At 31.7% G+C, this 15530-nt stretch overlaps 2 protein-coding genes across 9 annotated transcripts in view; both read right to left on the reverse strand.

The window, feature by feature from the left end:
• Nucleotides 1-4022: 4022 nt before the first annotated feature.
• mRpL43 (mitochondrial ribosomal protein L43) lies at nucleotides 4023-6033 on the reverse strand. Its single transcript, XM_089713000.1, has 3 exons — nucleotides 5809-6033; nucleotides 5061-5167; nucleotides 4023-4431 (listed from the first exon to the last, which is right to left on the reverse strand). The coding sequence occupies exons 1-3, from the start codon at nucleotides 5943-5945 to the stop codon at nucleotides 4124-4126; spliced, it is 552 nt and encodes a 183-aa protein (XP_089569126.1). The 5' UTR covers nucleotides 5946-6033; the 3' UTR covers nucleotides 4023-4123.
• Nucleotides 6034-6749: 716 nt separating this feature from the next.
• LOC149475847 (uncharacterized) overlaps nucleotides 6750-15530 on the reverse strand; it is a 48612-nt gene continuing 39831 nt past the window's right edge. For 7 of the 8 annotated variants that reach the window (XM_089712770.1, XM_089712772.1, XM_089712771.1 and 4 more), the window contains exons 10-16: nucleotides 15238-15402; nucleotides 14151-14276; nucleotides 13516-13618; nucleotides 10288-10419; nucleotides 9655-9786; nucleotides 9129-9229; nucleotides 6750-7978 (exon numbers count right to left, since the gene is read on the reverse strand). In XM_089712770.1, coding sequence (XP_089568896.1) covers nucleotides 7788-7978; nucleotides 9129-9229; nucleotides 9655-9786; nucleotides 10288-10419; nucleotides 13516-13618; nucleotides 14151-14276; nucleotides 15238-15402 — 950 coding nt within the window. In that variant the 3' untranslated portion in view covers nucleotides 6750-7787. Of the gene's footprint in view, nucleotides 7979-9128; nucleotides 9230-9654; nucleotides 9787-10287; nucleotides 10420-10646; nucleotides 12181-13515; nucleotides 13619-14150; nucleotides 14277-15237; nucleotides 15403-15530 lie in introns of those variants that run through there. The other variant, XM_089712773.1, reaches the window with a different exon arrangement.

Consider the following 15530-nt stretch of genomic DNA (forward strand, 5'->3'; position numbering starts at 1 on the left):
GGGTATCTTTGGAAGATTTCCCCACTTAAAAAAAGGGGGGTCCGCGTACCCCAGGTTGGGAAACGCTGTTTTAATATATAATTGAGCAGGCAATGATGTCAATCTATAAGTTGTAACTTGTAAGTACTGATTTTAGTGACTTCGCGTTATTTCAATGGAATCTAATTTAATTAAAATATAAACAGAATAAAAATCCATACTAATATTATAAATGCGAAAGTAACTCTGTCTGTCTGTCTGTTACTTAATCACGCCTAAACTACTGAACCAATTTTCATGAAATTTGGTATGGAGATATTTTGATACCCGAGAAAGGACATAGGCTTTTTATCCCGGGAAAATGACGCAATCCCGGAAATCCCACGGGAACGGGAACTATGCGGGTTTTTCTTTGACTGCGGGGCGAAGCCGCGGGCGGAAACCTAGTATAAATATAAGGTTCCTTTTATATAAATTTCTGGGCAGGCTACATGTACTGTATATCTATAATACAATATGTACAACATATCTACAGTAACGTGGAATACTGTTCGAATTTAATTAATTGATTATCTTATTTTCAGAAGTATACCTATATAGCTTCCCAAGTTATTTAAATAAAAGTTTGCCACCCTATTACGTGACAGCTTTTTTAACGTTCATTTTCTCTTACGTCCTAAATTTCGGGATCGAGAAATACAGCACAACAATAAGAATATCCTAAAACTGCTTATAGCGAAAAAAAAATTAAAACAAACACAAATTTCGATAACTCTTAAAAATATAAAAAGTGGTAAAAGTCATTAAGTTTTAGAGTACTAAAACTTAATTATGTCTTAACTTAAAAAAACTAATAAATAATAATGTCTTAATCTTCATACAAAAAAATCATAAAATACACTTCAAACTTTTTTATCGGCATTATAAGTGGCCAAGAATCCGTGCCGGTGAGTGTACCTATAGAGGCTATAGATCCTATACATTATATTATAATAATATAATATATTATAGTATATATATTTATTTATTTATTTATTATATGTACTATTACTGTATATAATATAGTAATAATATAATATAGTATTACTGCTTGTAATCCATTATTCCGCAACGGTTACCTTATTTGATATTTATTATCGAGCATGCTGTGATACCCGACTCCATCCATCACTATCGAAGATTGGTCGTACCAACTCAGAAACCTTCGTGGGTTCATGCACAATACTTTGCTGAAGATGTTCAAATATTTACTATGGTATAAGGACATACAGACAAACATTTTTTGGAACGAAGTTTCTTATCGCACGTTGCGAAAGGGGACTAGACGAAAAAATTAAGAAGAAAAGTTGTAACAACACTTTGCTATAGTTGTAATAGACTACAGGCCCATGTTGAAAAAGTTATGGGTCATTTGAACCACCAGGTGAAACTACGTTTCTACGGTATCTGTGTCATACTATTTCTATACTGATTTTAATCAAATACACATTACAATATATATCAAATACAAATTAATTATAAAAATTCAACGTAAGCTATCTATTATCTAGAGATTTTCAAAAAACTAAACTGATATAAAGATTTTGTTTCTAAAATAACTCGCTTTCTACGAAATCATATTATAATATATCTTTCTATCAGCTAAGACCGTGACAATATTTTATAAATGGGTTCCTTAGAAAATGTATCTTACAAATATAAATAATCTGTAATATAAATAAAATAAAAATAAAAAATAAAAATAGCCTTTATTACTGATAACATCATTACATTACATTACATTATACATAGTTCTATCTCTCTTGTAATAAATAATTTTCAATATATTACAATGCCTGAAATATAATAACATACAAATATATGAGGACCTCATAAAACTAATTTAAAACACACCAAGGGACCAATTTGTAACGGAACAAGAACGGAAAAAGTACCACACCCCCACAGAAGATCGCGACATGAAATAGATGCATAGAAATATGTTTTGTTCCTTATGGAACGGAAGGAAACTAACATAAGACATAGGTCGAGGAGCCGAAGAAGTTTCCTTTTCTTCTCCCTTTCCAATCCTTTCCTATAATCCCGTAGCGTAGTCAATTCCTTTTATCTCTTAAAACTTAAAATGCAAGCAACACATTTGCTACTTCTGCAAGTGTTCATGAGCGGTGGTGACTGCTTTCTATCAGATCAAACACCAACAGTTAAATAATAATAATTAATGTGGTTTAAAAAGATACAATAACACAAACTCATGGAATTATTGTATTGTCACCGATCCTTGATAACACAGACCAAAGTACCTACTTGATATTTGTGCACTGTTTGAATTAGAACCGTCCGTTAAAAGTGGTTCAAAATGGATTCTAAAAGTGACGATTACATACAGATGAACTATGAAGCCTAATAAAAACGAGTTGCATTCTAATCCAATGACCTATCTATACAATTTATTATCTGCCCTATTAAAAAACATATGGATAAATTAAAACCATTTTCTACCAGACCTCTTGCTAACATGAAACATCAATCATAAAAGCAAGACAGGTTATTGCAATAACTTATCCATTGCAAAGCGAATGAGTAACATTTTATTAGTAAGACCGTTAATCTATTACGTCTTTGATCATGGTACCCTAAATTATTCATGTCCAAACGCATCAATGCTTGTAGATGCTATCTCTACTAATCTTATATTCCAAGTACCAAAGTTTGATAGTGATACGTATTATGTATACGTAGTATATTATTATTAGTCTGTGGTATTATGTATATTACATATAATGTATATTACATCTTTGGCATAACCATAGAAATCTAAATAACAAGACACTAGAAGTCGTAAGCGTGCGTGACCTTGTCGCCACTCAGGTGATTTTCACATCACCAGTTGCATTCGTCACTGTTCAGTTGCTCTGGAGACGTATGAGTGTATACATGGTGTGTTTCAGCAATTCCCATTGCGGAAATTCTTCCACAAGTTGTAATTATACTTATAAAGGAATAATATTTCATCGGAAAATATTTTTTTTTAGAAATAATGCCGTTTTTCCTTAAAATTATAGAATATTTACAAGTATTACGAGTGTCACCATAGTAATCGAAATAACAATGAATGACACAGTCGACCATTCTTATTATCACGTTTGTTCGTATTGGAGCAAAAAGTCTCATATACTTAGGGATGTTATTCTAAAATAAACCGTAAATTCGTGCGTTAGGATACATATTCAAAAGCTTAATTTAATAGTTAAGTTAGTTTTCACTAAAATCAAGCTGGAATAAAAGGCATAGTTTACTTGTGTGTACTGTTTAGCTTTCGGTTTGAATGTGTTGATTTTGGCGACAGCGGTTTTCATACGAATTATGACATTCTAGCACTTCTATGTGTCTTGTTATTTAGATTTCTATGGGCATAACCAACGACCGACGTCGTTGAGTGCAAACCAAGAAGGTGTAAACATATCTATGTGTGTAAGTCTACGTAGTAAATGATATTACTTACTACTTATGTATTAGATTTCCGCCCGCGCTTTCAAAGAAAAACTAGATACCTAACTTCCCAGGTGATCACAGAGTCTTAAAATTTAGTTTTAAGTAACAGATAAAAGAAAAATTGCCAAAAATATAAATCTTAAAGATACAACCACACCACACAATTAAAAATGGACAAAAGCGAGTACAGCGGTTCTCGCGGGAATTAAGGATAATTTAACATTAATACATATATAATTACAAATGTTCGTGTGCAATTTGGTATAGAGATCTTAAACTAATATTATAATTAATGCAAGATAACTCTGTCTGCCTGTATATAATAAACAAATAAACTTCCTACTGCTTAATATTATCAACAATTAATCTCCTTCCAGCAACATTGCTAAATTTTTCCAGCAGGCGTTCTTATATTTTAAATATAATATTGCGAAAGGCATTTTTCAATAATTATTATACAGAAATAGATTTTAGTCTGGAAATTCTGGAATAATTTCCTTCTGCGTGTGTACCATTTAAAAGAGCTTAAACTAAACAAATAAAACACCCAATAATATCATCACTAATTTTAATCAAACTAAAATCAAACACAATACAATATTCACAATATATTTCCTAAACTACACCTTATTCTATAAAAAAATTCCATCATTTATTCCGCCGTTTCCACATCCTTTAGATTCTGTTTCTCAAACATTAATCTCAACTCCTCTGTAGCTGTTAAAGGTAGTCTATTATTAGCACCGAATTTAGGGTCCGGTAAAGTTGCAATGTTCAATTCAGGATCCTTGAACGTGAACGGGGTCCAGGGACCCTGGATACTCGGGTGGTCTGTGTATTGGTATTTTCGTAATCTCGTGGAGGCTATGTCCCCTTGCTGTGTGCGGAGGTTTTCGATCCATTTTGTTATTTCTGAGTGCGTTTTTTGATGCACGCTCATCCATACTCTATCTCCATTTACTGGAATTTGAAAAAGTATGGTTATAATATTATAAGCTTCATAAATATGTAAAATATATGTGATCGCTGAAAGGATAAATACAAAACACACATTTTCACTATAACTTTTTTTGATTCATATCATAATACATAATAGTAACCTGTGAACACTTTAGTTTAAGAAAAACATTGAAAATGAAACTTCCAATTATTGGTAATCATTTTGAAATTTTTTGGTCATTTATAGATACATACTTGTAAAAGTCAACATGAATAGAAAAGGTTTCAGCTAATTCACAATGGAATAATTCTTAACTCCAAGGCGTTTCAAAGTTTGCCAGTAGCTACAGCTTGACCGCAGTGGCTGTACTGCGCCCTAGGTATGTGCGGTTTCGGCAGGGACCGGGTAAGAAAGAGCACAAGTTAGAAAGAAACGGAACAGTCTGTACTCTCCCCGCCTCGCCGCGCACATAGGTACCTCTTTGGTGATAAGGCCGCCTCTGTGCTAATTTAGCTATAAGTTTTAGTTTTAAGTAATTTGTATTATTAACTAGCATAGGAAAGTGTTATAAATCAATAAATAAATACCTATACAGCGGTACAGCCAATGCAGTCAAGCTATAGAAAATAGTAATTAACAATAAACTTACAGTATTCAGCCACAACTACTGGGGACCTGTGTCGCCGAGGCTTCAAGTAGACCACCACACCTGGGTTCTGTTTTGCAAAGTCCACTAGATCTTGTTCAATGAAATCTCTGTAAAAATGGTAATTTGCATAAATATAGGAAAATCAGGACTAAAAACTTTGTATCAACTGTAGAATCGATTACATATCTCCAATATATTATCATGATTGTTATGAGTTACTTATTGCTTTCAATTCATTTTATGATATACTAGCTGTGCCCCACGGTTATACTAGTATTACCCTGCTCTTATTGATCTTTGTGTAATCCATACTAATATTATAAAATAATGCGAAAGTAACTCTGTCTGTCTGTCTGTTACTCAATCACGCCTAAACTACTGAACCAATTTGCATGAAATTTGGTATGGAGATATTTTGATACCCGAGAAAGGACATAGGCTACCTTTTATTGCGAAATATGTACCACGGGCGAAGCCGGGGCGGACCTCTAGTGATATTATATAACCTTAAGCCTTTCTTGATAAATGGTCTATTTAATACTGAAAGAATTTTTCAAATCGAACCCGAAGTTGCTGAGAGTAGCGCGTTCAAGCAAACAATCAAACAAACTCTTCAGCTTTATAATATTAGTATTTTTTTTTTTGCATATTTAGTTGTTACATAATCATTTTAAAAAAATTTAGTAGATGTGTTTATAATGGATAAAAAAGTACATCCTCCTAATTGATATTGGTTTATTCTACCTACCTAATACCGCGACTGCCTCCATGACTTTTGCAGAATTTCAACACAATTCGTTGTAATTGACACACGTAACGGCCCACACCATTCTGTAAAGGGGCTCTTACAAAACCAGACTTCAAGAATAAATGACTATTAGACATTCTTAATCAATATTTTATGAGATATATTTTTAGGTATAATATGAATTTTTAGGTTAGAATTAAAGATGACACCAAAAATCAAAATATGTCAGTTGTCATGTGCCATATGTCAAGTTGACACAATATTATAATGTTCTGCGTTCACAATATTACTTGATTTCATACAATAATAAAGTTGACGTGGTATGAACGCAACGGTATGAAAAAGTGAGGAAAACGGGAAAAATTATTTTTGATGTTGAAACTGTTTACGATTCAATTAACTATATGTGATTTGTGATCGTAATTAAACTTTACATCCTTCCACTACTTATATAGTCAGGCTTTCCACTTGTATATTTTTTAATATATATTGTTTTACTCTAGACAAACGGATTCGGGTTGAAAATTCTAATTCTAAATACGATCAAGGGTCTCAGAGGCCAGCGCTTTATGAGGGTATTATTATACAAGTCCCCATAATGATGTTTATACAAAATAGTGTACCATCGAGAAATACATATTATATCTCATGCCTTACATAGTAGTTAAATGCCTCCGGATTTACTTGGTCAGCATATTTTATATAGTAAATCCAATCCAATCTATATGGTAAATCCAAAGGTAAAATGAAAGAGCGACTATGATTTTAAAGATTATTTCATATATTTTGATCGATTTTTTTTATTGACTAATTCATTTACGAATATATTATAAGATTCACAATACATTATTTTGATGTTAGTTATCTTGGTTATAAATGGTATTTTACAAAAAAAATAAGGTCAGTGTTATCGAAATAAAACAATATATTGTCGTTTTCATGTTTTATTACAAAAACATAATATTTACACGTGAATGAGTAAATACAACTTTAGCTTAAAATTAAATCAGGCAGGTTTTTAAATTCATTCTATATATTTTTTCTAGTATATTTTCTTATATTGTGAGACACGACACAATAAAAAAGGTTCTTATAAATAGAATTATAAGTAGATATTTCAAAGAAAATAAATGTATCTTCTTGTAATTTCTTTGGATATTGACAAAATAATATTATATCTACATAATTAGTATTGATTTAAGTCAGTCAGAATAGTTTAAAATCGTATCTGGAGAATAAAAAATGTTGTGTGGTTTTATGAAACCACGGTAAAAGTGAAACTGTTCGAACGGTTCCGAACACTGCTTTGTGTAGCGCATGTCGCGTGACGGTCGGCTGCCGAGTAGGTATACCTACTCGGCAGCCGCGATACACGCGACATGCGCTACACAGACCAAAAAGTTTGAGACGATGTAATAAAAGTTTCACTTTAAAAAGCACATTATAAAAGTAGAAATAATATCAGTTTATTCCTGGAACTTAGAATTGGTTTTTAATTTTTTTTTCGATGGAATAAAATAATTATAATTGAATATAATATTTGAATGTAACGTAAAACGTGACAGAATACAACAGATAAAAAAGATATTTAAGTAAGTACAATATAGTGAAGTAATTAATGTTGATTTGTTTAATTGTATACCTTCTATTATTATTACAAAATATCAATTACACAACAAAGGTATCCTTTAAAACATCGAAATCACATAACAATACAAAATCATTGAGAAAACACTTGAATACCCTTTCTTCTTCGATATATCACTTGAATAACAAAGAGTATTAAGTGTTGCCAGTAAAATAAATAAATGTATTAAAAAACACGCTTTTACGAGATAAGCTCGAAAATTATATTGTCCGATCCTTGATAAGTGTACAAAGTTTGAATTTTAATCTGTTTTTAATGTGAGTCAAAATTAAAAGGAGTCGGTTACAAACAGACAGGTGAAGCTAATAAAAGCGTGTTAAAAGAGATCTATTTATTCTTTATTCCGTTCCTCCAGTTGTTTTATTCTGACGGGCACTTGAACAGCTGGAAGATCGACGCTTTTCGCGCGTCGGCGGCCATTTTGATCATCGTTGACAGATGGACGTAGTTCTGGCGGGAGAGGTTCTAACTCTGGTAATGTCGGCCGCTTGCGGGCGAGTTCTGGAGTTTTTAGTACTCCACCTTTGGGAATAATGTTTTTATAATGAGGAGAAATACTAATAATTAGCATGAATGGTTTGTTCTTGAGAATTTGGTAGTGAGTTGAAAAGAAAGAATATCAGTCAAGTGGAATATTGATTTGTATGTAAATATGTGGCGAAGATTCGCTTTTCATGTCGAATATTGAATTTAAAGAAAAGAGATTTATTTTTCAAATAAAATAAAATGCTTCATAAAGTTGGCAACACTTATGTTACTTATGGTCGGGGTTTACAAAATGAGTTTAGTGTATATTCTTTAATCACTTATAGTATCAGACTTTAAAATTTTACACCAATGAAAAGAAGAAGATAAGAAGTTCTTCGACAACAGACTAATAACAATTATTTATCTTATAATATAACATTAATTATGAAAGCGATGGCCAATGTAAATTTGACTGAATGATAGCAATTTATCATTAATTGTGTAATGTTATCATGTATGAATATGTTCTCACATAACATTAATTTTGATACCAAAAGAATTAAAACAATTATTTTACCAATGAAAATAATGATGATAGACAGCCAATTAACCTCAAAAATATCTTGTACTTAAAGATTTTGATCAAAACCCGTCATATTGCGATTCGTGCAACGGCGCCATTCGTGCATATTCCGCGCCAACTTTGACAGATGCAATACAGATGAACAGACACACAATTATAGTGTTACATGGATCTTTTGGCACGTGGCAAAATTCGAAAAGTCATTTTATGACATCTGTGGATGACATTCATTGAGTGTGTTGTTATATGTTGTTAAGTTTTCCATATCCTAACTTCATAATCACACCTCAATCAGTGAACCGATTGGGATGAAATTATAGCTTGAGACCTAAGAAGGATATAGGATAGGTTTAACCCCTGAAATCTCAAGGGAACGGAAACTATACGGGCTTTGCTTTGACTAAGCTAGTTAAGAAAGCTAGATTAAAACAATTTTATATTTCCGATAACTTGAACTATATTGCCTAGAAATTTGTGTCATCCAAGTGCCAAAAGATCCTTGTTCCAATAAGTCGAAAATGCGAAAACGGGCACAGATAACAAAACCGTCACTCGCAGACCTGTCACTGTCAATACAAACCTACATTTGTTCGTGTGGTGTGTAATTACATAACTATGTACCCTTTCTCCGCGGCGCCGCTTGTGTTTCTTGTTCTTTTTCGTCCATTTTCATTGATGTTTCACAACCGTCCGCCCGAGTGCGCATGCCGAGTTTTGGCGCACTGTAATTGTGTAAAATAATCTTTTAAAAAAATATCTATGTATCATAAGCTAGCTGTACCCCGCCGTTTTACTTGCGTTGCTCCTAAGTATTGATTATTTTTAAACTCTTTTTCTTGTTTTAATTAATTTTCCTAAGATAAAAACAACTAAAGTAGAAACCTACGTTCATAACTTCACCATATAAAACTGCGCATGCGCGTTGCATAGCGCGAACAAATAGACTAATTATGAAAAGTACTGAAATTTTATAAAATAACAGAATTTTTACAGGTTAAAAATGAACCTAAATTAGAAAACAAATTTTCACATTAAACTAGAAATAATAAATGAGTCAAAACACTCAAAGTTTGATGTATTTAAAAACTTATTGTCGCATCTAGCAACCCAGTCTCAAATCTGTCACAATCCAAAACCATAGACAAACCTCTGTTCCACAAGAATCTTAGTTAATCTGGCAACTTCAGTCCTCAAGTGATGCAATTCCTTATCTTTCGCTTTCGACTCCGCTTCAGCCGCGCGCTCGCGCGCCGCGAGTCGGGCGCGCATGTCGTCAAAACTGTAAAATAATATTATTATATTATTAATAATAAATATGATTAAAAATATGAAGTCCGAAATATGAAAAAAAAGAAAAAATGACGTGTGTGCCGGCTGCCGAGCAAACGTATCAGAAGTGAAACTTCTTTGGCAAGATTCAAAGATACCGAAATCGTCGTCTTACTCCACTTACTGACGTGACGGTATTGTCATGACATGACCTTGGAAGTTTTACTCTCAACGCGTCTAAAGAAGTTACACTTCAAAAATGTTTATTTTTTGTACATTTATCGGTTTTTTGATACTAGCTAGCATCAGACACATTCATAAAAATTTACCTATGCTTTGTATATTTTTTGCTACCTCTAGAATGGACTGTAAAACTCTATATACTATACATCTCTATAAATTCAAATATCATGAATTCAATAGTAGGTACACTACATTATATTGCCGAACGGCGTAACCTACAAATATAAATATTAAAAAAGAAATAACCTTATTAAAAAATAATACTTACAGTTTTCTCAAACATGCACATTTCCTCGTCAAATGCTCTATTTGATCCCTCGAACCGTTTTCAGCCTCCTTAATCTTCACAGCATCATCGCTCCTCTTCTGACGCAAATCTCTCTCTCGCTCTAGTGCCTCTCTATGTTAGTAAGGGACAGTTTGTTTATTGTGGCTGTATAGATTGTGACCTTTGCCTTGTTTTGCTTCGTAAAAAATATGTGGCGGGAAATTTTGACAGTTCCACAGAGAATAGATTGAATTGTCTGTGGTTTTTGAAAATAAAAAAAAAACTTGAAGTATAACTTTGTGATTGTTGCTACTTAATTGAATTGAAATTAAAGAGAATTGCAAAAAATAAAAAACAAATATGTAGGTAACTGATTAAAATTTATTAATAACCATAATACAAAAATGCTAAAACAATTAATTGAATTATTTAAGCTTACAGCTTGTATAGTTAATGAAATTGCAATAAAGCTATCAAAGACTAGAAATTTGAGTATGTTTCTTATGAAATAAAAGTAAAATTTAAAACTTAAAACTGAAATCTTAAGCATAAATGATTTTTTATTACAATATTATGTTGCTACAATATGTATTAGCGATAAATGTATTGATTTCACGACTTAGTTCACAATTTGGCAAATTTTTATACTAGCTACATCATATATCATACAGCCAACTTAAGAGATTTTTTTTTAATAATTATAAAAAAAAGAACAAACAAAAAAAATTTTGATAGAACAATGAAGAACAGCGAACAGTTGATAGAGCCAAAAAAAGTGCAAAAAATTAATTTCCCCCGCCAACTTAAAGAGAGCCCAATTTGGCCAGGGATTTGATTTCTAATGTCATAGACACTGAGCAGTATCCATTGATGGTGTAGCAAGTATTATAATTTATTTTAATTTTGACACGATGATGTTGATAAAACGCTTTAAGTAGAAAACTAACAGTTTAATGGGTGTATAAACTGCATTCTAATAATTATTAGATCGATTGCAATAGTTGCAAATTGCAATAGCATTCTGTCATCATGATATGTGATGCAATAGTGAACATTTATCACAATTAAAAGTGAGCAACAAGTGACAATAATTGTGTCCAATTGAGATATATATCAATCTAAAACACAGATGAAACAATATAAATTCGTATCTTTTTTAATAAGGGTGGCCTCTATCCGTTTTAATAAATCTATGGCAGAAATAGCATGGCAGCTTAAGTTCTGAGTGCTGAGAATAATTTATATATGTAATTTGTAGATTTAATAAATATAAATATGAAATAACTAAGTCGTGAAATCTTATATTATAATACCTGAGTATGTATTATGTTGTTATGAGTAAATGACTTATAATACAAGTAATAATTATAAATTTTTTCACTCAGTCCAAATGGCAGTCAGTTTAAATTACTTAAAATACACACAATTAATTGAAATATTTAAAAACTATAGTTAACATACCGTAAAATACATAAAACTTTGTGAAAAATATAAAAATAGTACATTAATAATACAAACATTCAAATAAAAGGTTCTTTACAAAAATTTCTCAATATCTTCGAAAAAGAAAACATTTTTTTCAAAAACAATTATTTTCTAGATATCTCGTTATTTTTAAACAGTCGTAAAGGCTAACAAGCCATCAAATCGATAAATTATTTGGTAATAAAACCTCAAAACACCACATACTCTTTGGTCGCGTCTTAAAAAGAATACAATTTTGTCTATGTTATCATGCCATAAAAAATTGTCTATGACATTTAAACCTTTGCTCGTATTCGCGTGTAAAAAAAGAAAGCTGCTAGAACGAGAAAGGTGACTAGAGCGAGACGGAACGATCCAGTGATGACGCACGTGATACAAGCTGTGAGTAGCGCTCCAACCCAGCCGAGACTGTTCAAAATTGTTTCAATTATTTCTACCCTCATTTTTGTGATATACTTATATGCAAAAATAATATGTCAAATAATGATATTTTTTTTGTGTTTTTTTTTTGTAATTCATTGTTATTCAATTACGTAAGTTAATTCATAAGGGGAGTGGATTTCAATTACTTAACTAAAAAAAAATAATGAGGAAAATATCACAGCAACGACTGAATAATGTCTTCTTAATAATATAATTTCTTTTTTTAAATTGGTAAAAATATTGAAAACAACATTACATTAAATTTTACCAATCCAACTCTAACTTTTAAATTTTATCAGCTACTAGCAAACCCGGCGAACTCCGTTTCGCCACCAGAGACACCTTTTCTTTGCTATAAACCTCACGGAGCCCGAGACCTTTCCAACGAATGCAAAACCGTGGAAATCGGTTCGTGCGTTCTGGAGTTATAGCGTCAGGAAGGAAAACCCGACTTATTTTTATATAGTAGAAAGTCATTAAGTAATTAAACATCACACTTCTCTTTATTTTTTATATCACAGCAACAATATTAATTCGCATTAATAAAAAAAATATAATCAATAATCTCTATTCAATATGGTACTTAGGTACTTATGTTAAAAATTAAATTAAATTGTGCGCATTATGAAACATACTGCCTTTTGGACGTAAAGTGAAAATTTTGTATAAATAAAATAAATAATATATTTTCATGAATAATATCTAAATGTCTGTTAGTCTGAATAGTGAAGAGTATTTAATGGTTAATTTATTTACGATTTTATATTTATGTTATTTAATATTTACATGCTGTGGTAGCCAAATTCGTCCAAAAGGCAATATATTTAATAAAAATAATAATTAGTCGAAAATCGTGAAAAATAAGGACTAATTTCGCTACCAATTTTATTTGGATGTGTGTTAACGATTATGGAAAATAATGTTATTTTTGTTAATATAGATTGATTTTGATTGCACACAAAAAACAGATTAGTAAAACAATATTAAAAGTAGTGAAATTATTTAAAAAAAAGATCCCGACTGCGTAAAATAATCTAAGCTCTATTAATGTGAAAACCTTTGAAAACCACTATTTATCGAAATCTCCAATAAACTTAAACTTAAAAAAATTAAAAAAAAAAATTTTTTGGCGCCAAACATCTGACACTTTCTTTTTTTTTAATCTGACTTAGTATGCAACGTCACTGTCACAATAAAGTCAAATTGAATACTCAATTTTAAATTAGATTAAAAAAAAACTAACGCGGTCGGGCATATTTTAACATTTATGCATGCAATGGATTTTGATTTCTATTTCTTTAATTATAAAACATATTTTACCTTAATTCCTGCTCAGTGACAGCTAACGTTCGACCACAAGCCGCCGCTTTTGCCGCCAAATCCTCAAATTCAACTGATTTCGACTGAACTTGGGATTTCAATGCTGTAAAAGATTTTATTTATTTTTATAGACTTAAACTAGCGGTCCGCCCCGGCTTCGCCCGTGGTACATATGAAAAATAGATGTTGGCCGATTCTCAGACTTACCCGATATGCACAGAAAATTTCATGAGAATCGGTCCACCCGTTTCGGAGGAGTATGCAGACTAACATTGTGACACGAGAATTTTATATATAAGATATAAATAATAATGGAAGTCTTGTTACAAAATAAGCTCTTAAAATATTTTAAATATGGAATGAAAGTTTTTATCTGTTCGCGAAAGAAAGCTAGTAAAAATGTATTTAATTTAAAAATATGACACAAAAGGCAGTTTTATCACATAAACCTGAGATAGTGGATTGGTATTTAAATATATTGCAGCTAATAAAACGTTAAATATTAAAAAAAAATCAATAAAAAATTAAAAAAATAGCGGTTAAAAACTTTTTTTTTATAGTCGATGTTAAGCTGGGATGTGGTCGCTTCCCTAAAACTTCCTATCAAATATTTGTTTTAATTTTTTAATCCATACCTGCAATCTCCTCCAAAAGCTCCTTCTCCCTTCTCACTCTCTCCTCGTCTCCCTCTTGCCGACATTCAGATTTCATTCGTTCGAGACAATTCTCTTTGTCTGTCATAAACTGTTCCCATTGCTCGTCTGTGGACAAAGAGTTATTTATTTCATAAATTAATACAAAAAAAAATAAAAACACGATTTAATGATAGAATCGATAGAAATGAAAGTAAAAAAGCCTGTTTTTTTATCATTTTTTGAGGTACTTCTTTAGGTACGTTGATAGTAAAAATTTCAAGGTCGCGTCATGACAATACCGTCACGTCATGGAGTAAGGCGACGATTTTGGTACCTTTGAATCTTATAAATTTATAAAGAATAGAAAAAATTCGATCACGAGGCGGGACTCGAACCCGCATCCTTTCACACCAACCGAAATTTATGCCATATAATATATTCTTTCTTATATATAAAAATGAATCGCAAAATGTGTTGGTAAGCGCATAACTCGAGAACGGCTGAACCGATTTCGATAATTCTTTTTTTATTATATTCCTTGAAGTACGAGGATGGTTTTTATGTAGAGAAAACGTAAATATGTACCACGGGCGAAGCCGGGGCGGCCCGCTAGTTATGCCATAAAACCAAAAATATCAAATTCATCTTTGAATCTTGTCAAAGAAGTTTCACTTCTGACACGTGTACTCAGCCCACACGCTATTTTTTTATTCAGAATAATAAGACAAACTCATGAAATTGTATTGTCACCGATCCTTGATAAGTGGACAAAGTTTGAATTAAATCTGTCCGTTTAAAATCGAGTCTAAAGGAGTCGGTTATAAACATACTAGCTTTCCGCCCGCGGCTTCGCCCGCATTTTCTAAGAAAACCCCGCATAGTTCCCGTTCCCATGGGATTTCCGGGATAAAACCTATCCTATGTGTAATCCAAGTTACCCTCTATGTGTGCTTAATTTCTTTGTAATCGGTTCAGTAGTTTTTGCGTGAAAGATTAACAATAACACACACACACACACACACATCCTCACAAACTTTCGCATTTATTATATTAGTAGGACAGGTGAAGCTAATATAATGTTAATTACCCATTTCCTGCCGATGTTGTTCTTTAAGTTTATTTATTTGATCATTTTTCTCAGCTATTAGTTTGGCCCTTGTTGTATCTAATAGTTTTTTAGATTCTTCTGCATCTAATGTGGCTTGTTCTTCCACAAGGCGAAGTTTCGTCGACCATTCTTCTATTAATCTCTCTGAAAATAATTTTTTATATTATTTTTTGAAAAAATGGTTTAGGCGCACAAAAATTAAACAGATTTTTTGATACATCGGCATATTAAATCAAAAGTTAACTATTAAAATCGACAAAAAAAAATCAGAT

Source organism: Colias philodice, chromosome 29, assembly GCF_061535455.1.
Source record: "Colias philodice isolate Cphi_HAF_F1 chromosome 29, ilColPhil1 Martin Lab GWU primary, whole genome shotgun sequence".
Classification (NCBI taxonomy): Eukaryota; Metazoa; Arthropoda; class Insecta; order Lepidoptera; family Pieridae; genus Colias; species Colias philodice.

Excerpts from the sequence above, each read along its gene's own strand:
- mRpL43 (XM_089713000.1), bottom strand. The coding sequence starts at position 5,945 with ATGTCTAATAGTCATTTATTCTTGAAGTCTGGTTTTGTAAGAGCCCCT. Across the intron at positions 5,168-5,808 it reads GGAGGCAGTCGCGGTATTAG|AGATTTCATTGAACAAGATC; the intron begins GTAGGTAGAATA and ends CCATTTTTACAG. Across the intron at positions 4,432-5,060 it reads AGTAGTTGTGGCTGAATACT|TAAATGGAGATAGAGTATGG; the intron begins GTAAGTTTATTG and ends TTCAAATTCCAG.